This window comes from Salvia hispanica, chromosome 2 (assembly GCF_023119035.1).
Source record: "Salvia hispanica cultivar TCC Black 2014 chromosome 2, UniMelb_Shisp_WGS_1.0, whole genome shotgun sequence".
Lineage (NCBI taxonomy): Eukaryota > Viridiplantae > Streptophyta > Magnoliopsida > Lamiales > Lamiaceae > Salvia > Salvia hispanica.
This window is the reverse complement of record NC_062966.1, coordinates 26,089,757-26,103,671: the sequence shown is the minus strand read 5'-3', so window position 1 is coordinate 26,103,671 and position 13,915 is coordinate 26,089,757. Positions and strand designations below refer to the sequence as shown.

Sequence of the window (13,915 nt, the reverse complement as noted above, 5' to 3'; positions counted from 1 at the left end):
TGTCAAAAAATAATTGATTGGCACACAAAATCATATTGTCATGTAATATGTCTAGATTAGTGAATAATTTTATCATAAGTTCAAATTATGTGGTGCAATTAATAATTGTTCCCGCATTGGATTATCAGTTATAAATCTAGATTTTTTTTTTTTGGATTCAACTTCCGTTTCATATCATTAGAAGATTGACACATCATATGTTTATGCATCCTATATTGATTGTGGATGATTATGTAATTGGGATGAGATTGAGATTTACAAAACTGAAATTAGATTTCGTTACTTACAAATTTTGATTCGAAGATGGATACAACACATGAATCTTGGGAAGAAGATGAAATTAGGTTTTTAATATCAGTTGATTGAAATGCTTCGACCAATTTTCGAATGGGATTCCAAACAAAATTCATGAACTTCAAATTTTAGAAATCATCCATTGCCGTTGATCATATGCTTGAGCTTCCAACCGTCCATGTTGATGCATGGTCATAACTCACAACTTACAAAATAAGTGTAGATTGTGGGATAATCCTCGAACTTTGACTATTTTATTTTGAAATTAAACAAGACTTCGGAAAATAAATCTCGAGACAATTCTAAACAAAAATAAGAAAAACATAAAACCTTCCACTCCCCCATTTGATAAGAACTCTTGGCTATTTGTTTACTTGCACACAAGACAAATTATTTCTTCAATTTGAGAATATCTTCCAACAGAAATCAAGTGTAAACCTTCAAATTAAGGTACCCCTTTTTCTTATAGTACTGTTGCTATAATTAAAAGAAAAATAGGAAATTATTGAGTACTATAGGGAATTAATATATGTGTGTTTTAATACTCTGTGATATATACATTGATAAGCATGGTGTTTAATTAGAAGTTGAAATATTTCTTTTAGCTATAAAGAAATGCATGGGTCGATTTATGACTTTAATTGTTAAAGATATAAGTGGAAATAAGTTATATATGATGTAATTTAGGATTTAAAATGAGAGATAAAATGAAAATACATTTAAACTGATGAAAACATGGACTATATGATAGTATAATTTTATTTGATTAATTTGAATTCATGAATGTTATCTGGGATCAAATGATTAATGTGATTTTATTAGAATTAATGGTGATGATTTGGGTATATTTTGGGAAATTAATAAAGATAAGTTATATGATTGAAAAAGTTGGAAATTTCTAAGAAGCCAAATATTCCGAAGTCCCTTTTTGCCTATATATGGCAATTTCATTTAAATAAATTTGTAAATATGTGATTAAATACCGACCCACGAGTTTGGTGCTGGCATGGAAATGGTGTGACAATTGCTCTGTTCATATTTCATAACCCTGTTCTATTAGGAAATGGTTTAAATCAACTTTTCCTGAATCGCAGTGGAGATCTTCATATTTTGAATGTGGTCATCTTAATTTCTTTTTATTTAAATTACTACTACTTGTTAATTTGTCTGATTCCTAGTTTATGATTGTTGGATGAAATGGAAATTTGCTAATATATGGAGTACTTTAATTGTAGCTTATGCATATGGAGGGCGGAGGTTTACGCTTCACGGTGCTCACGTATGGCTACGATAATAGTGTGATAATTAACTTGGATTGGAAATAGTGTGATAATTAACTTGGGATTAAATTTTCGGGCTGAAAGATGGATAACATCTTGATAAGGTTTTTGTGAATTTATTTTGTAGAATAGATATTGCTTAGGATTATCGAACAAATATACTGAAAATTTGGGGAGGCTCAAGATCTTAGAAGATCTCATCACTGCCTCCAATTTGTGTAAAATTGTGCGGCAACAATGAATTTATAGAACACAAAGCTCAAAAGTCCAAAACAAATCATGTATAAATGACGATTGAACAAATCTATTGAAACAATTTACAGAAAATCAAGGCTCGGATTTGGAATACCAACATCATCACCGCCTCAGATTTGCAAAAATTGAAGGAGATGACAGAGGTAAGTGTGTCGGCGGCCGTGGAGAAAGGCGGCCACGCGCCAGCAACCACTACCACCGGAAACCTGCACTACAGTCGCCGGCCATTTTCGGCACAAAGGAGAGAGACGCATTGAATCTATGGAGAGAGAGAGAGGTAAGTGTGTAGGCGGCGTGGATAGGGCGGTCGTGCGCCGGCGACCACTACCAATGAACACTTGCACAGCCGTCGCCGGCCAAAGTATCGTGTTGAGAGAGGGGGCTTTGTTGAGGGGTAACAGAAAAGGAGAGAGAGAGGAGGTAAAAGAATTAAAGAATGGTACAGGAGGGGAAATCTTGTTGAAACAGTGCATAAACCCACAAATTTTTTTGGGATTAATTAACCAGGCCCAATAGTGAAAAATAGCACTATTCATGCGGGCCTGGCGGGCCGCCGCCTTTTTTTTCGGGCCTTGAGTTGTATTTATCCAAGCTACAAAATAGAGGATTAACAATGATAATAAACCTTTTCCATATTTATCCCATCTACAAAACAGGCCCTAAAGAGGAAAGCAACACTTTTGACAATAAATAGGAAAGATTTGTCTTACACATAGTACTAGTCACCAAATGGACACACAACAACCCCATCTTTATTTTCCTCTACGCTCTACCTAGACCTGCACAAACCGAGCCGGACTGGCTGTTAACCACCAGTTCAAAACCCGAGATCTGGAACCGGCACGACGTTTTTAAACCACCGAACTGTTCGGCGGTTCACACAATTTTTATATTTAAAAATCAATTTTCACAAATAAATAAATACAAGAAATTCACAAGGGCTCGTTTTGTAGCGTGGATTGGATATAGCGTGATAATTAACTTGGGATTAAATTTTCGGGCTGAAAGATGGATAACATCTTGATAAGGTTTTTGTGAATTTGTTTTGTAGAATAGATATTGCTTAGAATTAGCGAACAAATATACTGAAAATTTAGGGAGGCTCAAGATCTTAGAAGAGCTCATCACTGCCTCCAATTTGTGTAAAATTGTGCGGCAACAATGAATTTATAGAACACAAAGCTCAAAAGTCCAAAACAAATCATCTATAAATGATGATTGAACAAATCTATTGAAACAATTTACAGAAAATCAAGGCTCGGATTTGGAATACCAACATCATCACCGCCTCAGATTTGCAAAAATTGAAGGAGATGACAGAGGTAAGTGTGTCGGCGGCCGTGGAGAAAGGCGGCCACGCGCCAGCAACCACTACCACCGGAAACCTGCACTACAGTCGCCGGCCATTTTCGGCACAAAGGAGAGAGACGCATCGAATCTATGGAGAGAGAGAGAGATAGAGAGAGTGAGGGAGGTAAGTGTGTAGGCGGCGTGGAGAGGGCGGTCGTGCGCCGGCGACCACTACCACTGAACACTTGCACAGCCGTCGTCGGCCAAAGTATCGTGTTGAGAGAGGGGGCTTCGTTGAGGGGGTAACAGATAAGGAGAGAGAGATGAGGTAAAAGAATTAAAGAATGGTACATGAGGGGAAATCTTGTTGAAACACTGCATAAACCCACAAATTTTTTGGGATTAATTAACCAAGCCCAATAGTGAAAAATAGCACTATTCATGCGGGCCTGGCGGGCCGCCGCCTTTTTTTTCGGGCCTTGACTTGTATTTATCCAAGCTACAAAACAGAGGATTAACGATGATAATAAACCTTTTTCATGTTTATCCCATCTACAAAACAGGCCTAAAACTTGTGGATGAATTATTTATCCAGTTATTAATGATAGAGTTTGTTACTTTGGCAAAATGAATCGATTCATTATAATTCAAGTTGCAAGTTAAAATCAACTAAATTGCAAATTTGTCAAAAATTGCACTTATGATAGTATGAGACTAAAGTAAATTATACCACATATCTATAATAAATCTTTGAATGGTTGTGGCAATGCAATAAAATTTTGTTTTTTCTTCTAATATCAAAATTATATTTTTCATATTCAAACAATTCACAATACCGATAAGAGAATAATACACAAAGCTTCGATCCTTTTAATTGATTTATCATAAATTCTAAAAGCACATACTCCATTATTAATTAAATTAATCTACGAGTCTATTACCAATCTTGACAAACAACCAGATTAAATGAGAAACTAATTTTCTAGTTATTATCTTTTAATGAATATATGACTATTCTACTAGAGATGTAATACTACTTTTTAAAATTTTCATAGACAAAAGAGGGATCACAATTTTTATATGCATAATTTTTTAAAAAAAAATTATTGATTGGCACATCAATTCATATTGCCATATAGTATGTTTAGTGAATAATTTCATCATAAGTCCAAAGCATGTCGTGTAATGAATAATTGTTTTAAATAATTATAAATCTAGATTTTTTCTTGGGTGCAATTTCCGTGGCGTATCATTAAACATTAAATGATGACATATAATTTGTATATGTATTGTGCATTGTTTGTGGATGATTATGTAATTGGAATAAAAAAGTGGATTTCGCAATTGAGATTAACAAAACTGAAATTAGATTTCATTATTTACGAATTTTGATTCGAAGAAGGATACACAACACATGAATCTGGGGAAGTAGATGAAATTAGGTTTTTTAAATCAGTTGATTAAAATGCTTCGACCAATTTTCGAATGGGCTTCCAAACAAAATTCGAGAACTTAAAATTTTTTAACTGAGTTCATAATTGAGTTTCTTTGTATTTATATTTCAACTAATTTCGAACAATTTATAATGTGGTGATCTGAAAGAAAAGTGACAGTTTCATTGGAATCTCAATGATAAGAGGGACTTTGAAGTGTCCATCAATTGTAGATATATAGTGCAAAGCGTGCGTGACTTGTTTCCAGATTTTGATTCGGTAGTGGTCAACCATTTGCATCGAGAATGGAATTTGCTGCGGATTTTCTATCTCATCATGCCTTTAGTTTATCTAGAGGAGTTTATACTTCACAATCCCCTTCCATAGGGCTTGGTATTTGTTTGTTGCACGATAGACTTGTATTTCTTATGCTCGCTAATTTTTCCGTGTAATTAGGCGGTGACCCGCCTTCTCCCACCAAAAAAATAAAAGAATTGAAAAGTCCAAAGTGTCACAATTCCTACGCCATTTTTGAAAATGTTAGTACTAGTAATATTTAAGTGAATTTTCCATCCCCTAAATTTCATCCCCAGCCATTAAAATAAGGGGATAAATAAGTTTTACATGTAATTTGCGAGAACGTATAAAAAACCCAATATCGAAATAAGATCATAACATTGAGAAATCTCAAGATATCTCATCTCAGGGTCTTATTCGGTCTTATTCTAATGCTTATAGCACCCTAATCCAAAATCAAGACTAAATCTCCACCCTTGGATTTTAAAATGAGTGGACGGGATTAAAGCTCACAAATCTCAATAAATAGTAGACAAAATATCAACAAAAGGGTAATATCGTCATTATGTTATCATATGATAATTTTCGTGGGTGTTTTTTTATATCAACATTGTGTATTACAAATATCAACAATATGATATAAGAATATCAACATTAGTACAAGAAAATATCAACACATATTTATTGAGATTTTTACATGGTTTTATTGAGATTTTTTGATGTATTTGTTGATAAAAATCTGGTTATCAACATTTACGAAAACTAAAATAAAAAATATCAAATTTCATCATCCGAACGTCGTCGGAACATATGCAATTGAGATCTCGTTGGAATCCTTATTAAATTATCTTTAATTTGATATATTTTTTGCGAAAAAATAATTTAAATTGAGAGAGTTACGTAAATTTAAAGATTTGAGATGATTTTGAGGAGAAAAAAAGTAGTTAGTCATAATTACTACATATAGGATTTGGCATTAATACCATTTTAATTTAATTAATAATTATTTAAATTTAAAATATATTACACTTGACATTATATTAACCACAAGATCTTCTAATCTAATTGTTGAAAATTGGTCTCAATTTGGGATTGGTAATTAGCTAGCAATTGATTACATCCCATCTCATCTATACATCAAATCATTTGATTATTTTATCAATTGTTGGCATATTTTAATTGGACTATATCAAATTTAATTTAATAAAAATAAATAGAACAGAATGGAGTAAAAAAATAAATTGGGAATAGATATTTTATAAAAATAAATTCAGAATAAATAAATAAATAAATTACACTGCCGGGTCCGCCGCGCCGGCTCCCCCCTCCCGTTGCGGCCCGTCGCCGGCGGCACTACTGTGGACACTCTAATGGACAGTGCGAGGCCACCATTATACGGGACTAAATGAGATATTTGCACGGATCATGCGTCTCAGCCCGGAATGCATGAATCATGCGTTAGTGCGAGGCTTTGTTCCCTTCATTCTGATTTTTTGGGTTTTGTTAGCCAAATTCCTCTTAACTTGCTCCATTATTTGCTCATTATTAGAGCTCAAAAGTACTCATAATTTTTGTTGGCATATTTTTTGTATCATATTCATGTTTTATTATTGGAGAAGAAGATGAATTGAGGGAGAGAATTCAAGAGAGATTGAGCAAGGAACCAAGATTAATTCCTAATACCTTTTATTTAGATTTGGTTGGATTAAACATGTTATACGTTGTTATATCGATTCAGTTTATCTGTATCTGGATTACTAAGTGTTAGAAAGTTATGGATAAAAGTAATCGACTCATATATAGTACTTCATTGTACACTTTTGCCATCTCTGTCTGTCCCATATTAATTTTTGACTTTCACTTTTACCATAAATGGTAATTAGGCTTCACAATCCAATAGTTTATTCCACTCACATTTTTTTATAAAACCAATAAATAAAAATGAGACTCATATTCTACAAACTTTTTAATTTATTTTCCTTTACATTTCTTAAAACTCGTGCTAGAACTAAAGTGGACAATTAATGTGGGATGGAGGGATTAATTCTTTAAACTATTTAATGTTCATAAGTCGTTTTGGTTCAATTATTCATGTGCTTTTAAAATGCCAATTGGTTATGACTTTGATGGTTTTATGTATATATTGATACAAGATTAGAGAAAGAAGTACTAACACAACTCACCTAGTCAAAAGTAAAAACTCAGCCCAATCCAGCCCGCTTCATACATGGGTCTGATCCGGGCCAACCTAAGCCCCAACCTAGCCGGGCCTCACTGGGGCGCGGCCTGGCCTAGTCCATCTGACAACTCTAAGTCAGGGTCGAGGAAGGGGTACAAAAATAAGTTTGCCGCATTAATGGTAGATTTCTTGTTACGTTCGTACGTGTCGTCACCTTTTGTTTAGATGTTGTGGGTTATCACTGCTATCGACACTTTGCTTTTTTTTTGTGTGTATGATTTATTGACGTTGCACCCTTTAGATTTTAGTGTTCCCTCCGTTCCATACTAGATATCACACTTTCCTTTTTAGTTTATCCCACAAAAAGATGTCATATTTCCTGTTTCGGAAAAAGCTCCCTTCACATTAATATAAATATAATATTTTCTCTTTCCACCTAACATACAAAACAACACCACCTAAAATCTCGTACCAATTCCCAAGTGTGTCAATCAATTATGGGACGAGGGAGCAGTATTTTTTTTTTTTTTGTCTATCTCACTCTATTTGTCTAATTCTCTACGTTTTGTCGTGGATATTGAACTGTGAGCTATGTTTTAATGGGCCATCCATCCAATATTAATACTAATGGGCCATAGAATATTGATACTATTTGATAATGGCTATTGAATTGTGGGCCTTTGAAATAAAATGTGAACATATATTGTATTTTAGCGTAAGATAATTTAATATAATGAATTCGAGAGTTTATAACTCTCAAATTTTATAACAATCCAACTCACCCTCTTATTTCCGATTAATATATCATCAAAATGTTTATCACCCACAAAAAATCTATCAATTTCAGTCCTTCCAAAATCAATAAAGTTGGGCATACTCACATACCAAGAAAATATATATCACTAATGCCTTATGGTACCAATTTAATCATTTTGAAAAGGTATACTATAAATATGTACTATGATTAGCTTTTTGGTACTAATCGATATAGTACCTCATTAAAGCAACGTTTAAGACACTCCAATAAAAATGTAAACATTTGTAGATTGTTGCATATAAGATGTCGACAAAGCATCTTAAAACATTGAATGACAAATCTAAGTTCTTTATTTACTTATTTCTACGAGTGTAGTTATTTTGTGTTTATATTATTGTTAAGCAATCTCAATATATTTAATCTTATTTTTGAGGTTTATGTAATTCTTAATATGTAATTTTAATTATTTAGGGTTTAGGGTTTAAGTATTGTATCGATTTAAACAATTTAAAGGAGTATGTGACTTATGTATTTTTCAATTTACACTTTCAATTATATAGAGTTGGCCCTTTGTCCTTTTTTCTGAAACTGCATTTCTTTCGATAATGCAAATTCAAATGACCATTTAAATCTTCTACAAACTACTATACCATTCATGATATATTGGATATAATTTTATAAGTACATGCATGCTAGCAAGGATTAATAATCAAATCCATCCGACTTTAATGATTTTATCAATTTTATTCCAAAGATGAAATCAATAAATTTTATCTCATCTTTTAAGAATTACTATATGACTATATCCATTTCATTCCAATTTTTCCAGCTTACAATTTCTATATTTAAACCCAAACCAAATATTTTTAGATAATTATTCTAAAACTTTTTATATTGTCATACACTCTTACAACTTATTTTTTTGACAAAATATAATGAGTAGTCTTTCAACACAGTCACGTCACGATTTCAATATTATAGTGAAATCCCGATAATATAAATTGATAAAAGCTGTAAACAGGTAATTTAAAAAAAAAATTAAGATAAAACTTATATAATTATTGAAGGTCAGAGGTTGAAAATTTGAAAGTTATGATAAATTTGATAAGACCACTAAAAAGAACGATACATTCAATAACTATATACTAGTATACTACTACTAGTTACTAGTGAGACGTACACTTAATACTTATGTAAAACTTAATTAATGCCTTGTACAATCTTCCCAATCTAACGGTATAATATACTGTAATTTATTTCAAATTTTGACAAGTATCGGAACTTTTAGTCACTCCACTTGTTTTGTTCTTCATTAAATTTAGCAATCATTAAATTTGAATAAATATGGAAAAATAGTGTGAGTAAAGCTCAATATTTTATTCAGGTAGCAGAATATAAAGGAAGGAAACATAAGTTGATGAAATGAAAAGATATGAAAGAGAAAAAATCAAAAAATTAATCAAGAAGAAATAAACTACGATTTTTTTCGAGAAGAAGTAATTTGAAAAAGCTCAACTGTATATGTTGCTTAAAATTTGATTCTACTAATTGTGATTAATTAGTGCATTCATTACTAATTAGCAAATCAGCAAATGTAACATAAGGTAATTAAGTTTAAGTTTAATTAGCAAATATAGCAAAGCAATTAAGTTTGAATTTGAATTTTAAATCTTAAGCCTTCCCCTACAAACGGCCAATAACAATGCTTCTCTTGGATAAATCTTCTTGTAACATACTACTATAAATTATTTGAAATAATACAATCCAACTCAATGTCTTGTTCTTCACCTCAATGTAGCCGTTATTCATACACATCTACTAATTAAATAAATTCGTCTACCACTAATTCAAACTACCATAGGAAAACAAAATTCCCAAAAACCTCTCTAAAAATGGCAGCATTCAATTTGAAAATAAAAAAAATAATATTTCGTTCAGCTTTGAAGATTCCAAAATCCAACGAATAATTTAGTAGCATGCACTAGTCAACCTAAAAAACAGAAAAAATAATGCCAATGATTTCAAAATTGAAATTTCGAAAAGAAAAACATTTCTATATCAAGCCCACATATTCAAATAATTACTTTGCAAAATCTAAGTGCATTTCACAACAAAACACGGAACACCATATGCCCATATACCATATCATTCTTACATTATTCACACATCACGTTGACTTTTCATAACTTGCCACAATTATAAGTAATACAATCAAACTTGAATTATAGCATATCTCAACTATTCATAGTTTCATCATTTATTTTTTATATATCCTTATTTCAGATTAATCTTCAATTTCACATATATTTTTTAAAATTATGATATTTCAAAATTACAAATGATCAAAAGTTTGAAAATTACAAAAGAAAAAGAAGAATTAATAAAAATCGGCCCAAAAAACATTTAAAAAATTCAATTTGCGGTAAGGCGATCTATCACACTCTCATATCATACACACATCAACTCGGTTTGTCAATCCAGCATGGTGGTGCATATGTGTGGTGCTGGGCGAGTGGCATCTTGCATCGTTATCGCGACGTAGGCCGCAACACCCACCGCAACCTCTAGAAAAAAAATATCACATTGTATTTTTTAAAAAACTTTGACACGAGTCACGACATATTAAAACTCAATAAATTTTAAAAACCATATATTGTCCCATTGCATTTTTGTTCCTAACCCACATAGTAAGTGACTATAAATGACTCGAACTTGCTGCAAAAAGAGCACAAATTAATAAAAACCACTTTCCCAATGCACAACATCCTCAAATTCGAATTCAAATTAAACACCTCATTCTCCTAAACCCACATCCCCGTGACCTCACCACCCAATCAAGCCCCGCCACATCACCTCCTTCACTCACCGCCCAGTCATCATATTTCCCATGCAAATTCGAAACACAGCTCCCAGTGGGCCCCACTATCATCCGCTCCTAACGAATACCCGAACCTGATCCAACGGTCCAGATCGATCCGCAATTCAAAATCGGAGCCCCTTTTGCCCGCTTAAAATCAGCCATTTATTTATTAACACTGCGTCTCAATTCCTCTCCCTCTGCAATTAAAGAAAGCCCTGATTTTGTGGTGAATTCAATCTTCCTCTTTTTTCAACTTTGCCATTGCTCTCTGCAATCAATGGCGAGTTCCGCCGGAGTGAGGAGGTCGACGACGTCGTCTCTGGCGAAACGCCACGCTTCTGCTTCCGATAGTGTTGGTCAGCCGTCTTCGTCCGCCGCCGCGGCCGCGAAGAAGCGACCGGCGCTTTCCAACGTCACTAATCAGAGGCGTGGATCCGGTTCCTTCAGTTCCGGCCGGGTTTCCAAGCCGGAATCGGCTAAAATTGTACGTTTCAACTTATCAATTCGTTTATTTTTACGTTGGAATGTGGTTGTTTTAGTTTGATTTTTTGAATGTTTTGTGGAATTAGGTTATTTTGAATGTGATTTCTACTGAATTCGATTCGAGAAGAATTAATTTCAAATTTGGAGTTTGTTTTGGGCGTTTTACTTTTTCACTGTTAAAGGTGTCTGGAGCAGGGTTTAAATAACGACACAGTACTCCTTTTTGAATCACACTACTGAAAAGTTACTCTTCTTGAATTCCTTTATCGTTGCTGCTGCCAATTTATTTTAAATGAAAATGTGCATTTGAAAAATTTTCTGCTTTGAGCTTTCTTGGGACTAATTCAATTGAATCTTGACTAATGTAGGTGCCGTGTACCAAAAAAAATGTGAACATAAAGAAAGGATCTTCGGTTTCCTCGAATGGAAGCTCCTATGGAGTTTTTCAGCCTGCGACCACCACTTCTGTGAAACATAACACGGTTGCTACGGGTAGATCTTCGTCTTTAGTCAAGAGGGATGTAGCCATTCCGAAGGCTGTTCCGGAAACCGTGTCATACAGAATGAATTTGTCTTTGGACAAATCAGACTCATTATCTGTTTCAATGGATGAATCCATGTCCACTTGCGATTCTTTGAGGAGCCCTGATGTCGAGTATGTGGATAATAATGATCTAGCTGCAATAGATTCCATTGAGAGAAAGGCTTCAAACATGCTTTGCATCTCAGAACCCATGGAAATTGCAGGTTTGTGCTTTGGTCTGTGAATTCGCTTGATCATGGATTGCTACCTATGTTTTGATGAAGCAATTTTAATGTATTCCGCTATCTTTTCAGAGGTTATATGCAAGCGAGATGTGGTGGCAGCAATGGAAGCCGGTGACAAGATTGTCGACATTGATGATAATCTAGAAGACCCACAGCTCTGTGCAACCATTGCTTGTGATATATACAAGCACTTGAGAGCATCTGAGGTAATTGATTCGAGATTGCTCTGTTTTAGGTAGTTTGTGTTTATTAATCAATAGCAGTTACTTATCCATTCTAATTTGTTAGGCAAAGAAAAGGCCTTCTGCTAGCTTCATGGAGAGAGTGCAAAAGGATATCAATGCCAGCATGCGAGCAATTCTCATCGATTGGCTTATTGAGGTTCATTTTCATTTCCTATCATGTCATTGAAATTTGTTGATCATGTTTGTATAAGTATTCATTTCTTGGAAAAATGCTTGTAACCACAGGTAGCTGAGGAATACAGACTTGTTCCTGACACATTGTACCTGACTGTGAACTATATTGATCGTTATCTCTCCGGAAATGCAATGGACAGACAAAGATTGCAGCTGCTTGGTGTAGCTTGCATGATGATTGCATCGTAAGCCCTCTTCGCCTCTTGCCATTTGCTCTATGAAAATATTTGTGCCCTTATAAATTGACTAGTCCTGATTGTGTGTATGGTTGTGTGATTGTGCAGGAAATATGAAGAGATTTGTGCACCTCAGGTGGAGGAGTTCTGCTATATAACTGATAACACATATGTTAAGGAAGAGGTTCTGCAAATGGAATCTACAGTTTTGAATTTCTTGAAATTTGAAATGACAGCGCCAACGGTTAAATGTTTCTTGAGGTAATCACATTGTAATACCTATCCTATGATGATTATAATGCCTTGAGAATGAAATACTAACATTTGGCATTTGTTGAATGTGTCTATAGGAGGTTTGTTAGGGTTGCACAAGAGGTAACCGAGGCCCCAGCAATGCTATTGGAGTGCATGGCCAATTACGTCGCAGAGCTATCTCTATTAGAGTACAGTATGTTGAGCTTCGCTCCATCCTCAATAGCAGCTTCATCGATTTTCTTGGCCAGATATATTCTCCTCCCTACTAAGAGGCCTTGGGTATGTTGATTTTCAAGAAATGCAGATGTTTTTAGCCATATATGTCGTCGCGCCTCCTAATTCGTGTTGATATGAGTGCAGAATGCTACCTTGCGGCATTACACCCTCTACCAACCCTTTGAGCTACGCGACTGTGTGTTGGCGCTACACGGTTTTTGCTGCAACAGTAGCAATTCAAGCCTGCCTGCAATTAGGGAGAAGTATAGCCAGCATAAGGTGAGCAAGTTTTTGAAGTAATGGATGTTTGATGATTAATTATATCAAATGATAATGATACTAATAATTGTTTTTTTGTGTAACAGTACAAAATTGTGGCTAAGAAAAGCTGCCCTCCATCAATACCAACAGAGTACTTCCACAATGTAAGCCGCAGCTAAGGTAGTCTTTGCAAGCTGCAACACCTACAATGTTGGATGATAATAGAGCTCTGATAATTGCTGTAACTCAGTTTTAGCCTCCTAACATTTGATGTATAGATGAGATATCTTGAGATTTCTCAATGTTGTTATGATCTCATTTCGAGGTTGGGTTTTTTTTTTAATACAAAATTGAGCTCTAGCAAAATTACATGTAAAACGACTATGGCATTATTATTTATCCCCTTATTTTAGTGGTTGGGGATGAAGTTTCAGTGGATGAAAAAATCACTTAAACATTAACATTTTCCAAGTTCAACCAGTCTTTTTCCTAGTTCTCCAAGATGTAGGAATTGTGACATTTTGGATTTTTCAATCATTTCGCATCACCATAATTGTTCGAAATTAATTGAAATGTAATTTCAATGAAACTCAGTTTCTAAATTTTAAGTTCTTGAATTTTGTTTGGAATCCCATTCGAAAATTGGTCGAAGCATTTCAATCAACTGATTTTAACAACCTAATTTCATCTCC

General features: G+C 34.0%; 1 protein-coding gene across 1 annotated transcript; it reads left to right on the top strand.

Moving 5' to 3' along the window:
- The first annotated feature begins 10,788 nt into the window (after window positions 1-10,788).
- Window positions 10,789-13,700, top strand: LOC125205498 (cyclin-A1-4-like). Its single transcript, XM_048104472.1, has 9 exons — window positions 10,789-11,129; window positions 11,497-11,875; window positions 11,966-12,102; window positions 12,185-12,277; window positions 12,367-12,500; window positions 12,600-12,752; window positions 12,842-13,025; window positions 13,107-13,241; window positions 13,328-13,700. The coding sequence occupies exons 1-9, from the start codon at window positions 10,923-10,925 to the stop codon at window positions 13,400-13,402; spliced, it is 1,497 nt and encodes a 498-aa protein (XP_047960429.1). The 5' UTR covers window positions 10,789-10,922; the 3' UTR covers window positions 13,403-13,700.
- The last annotated feature ends 215 nt before the right edge of the window (window positions 13,701-13,915 follow it).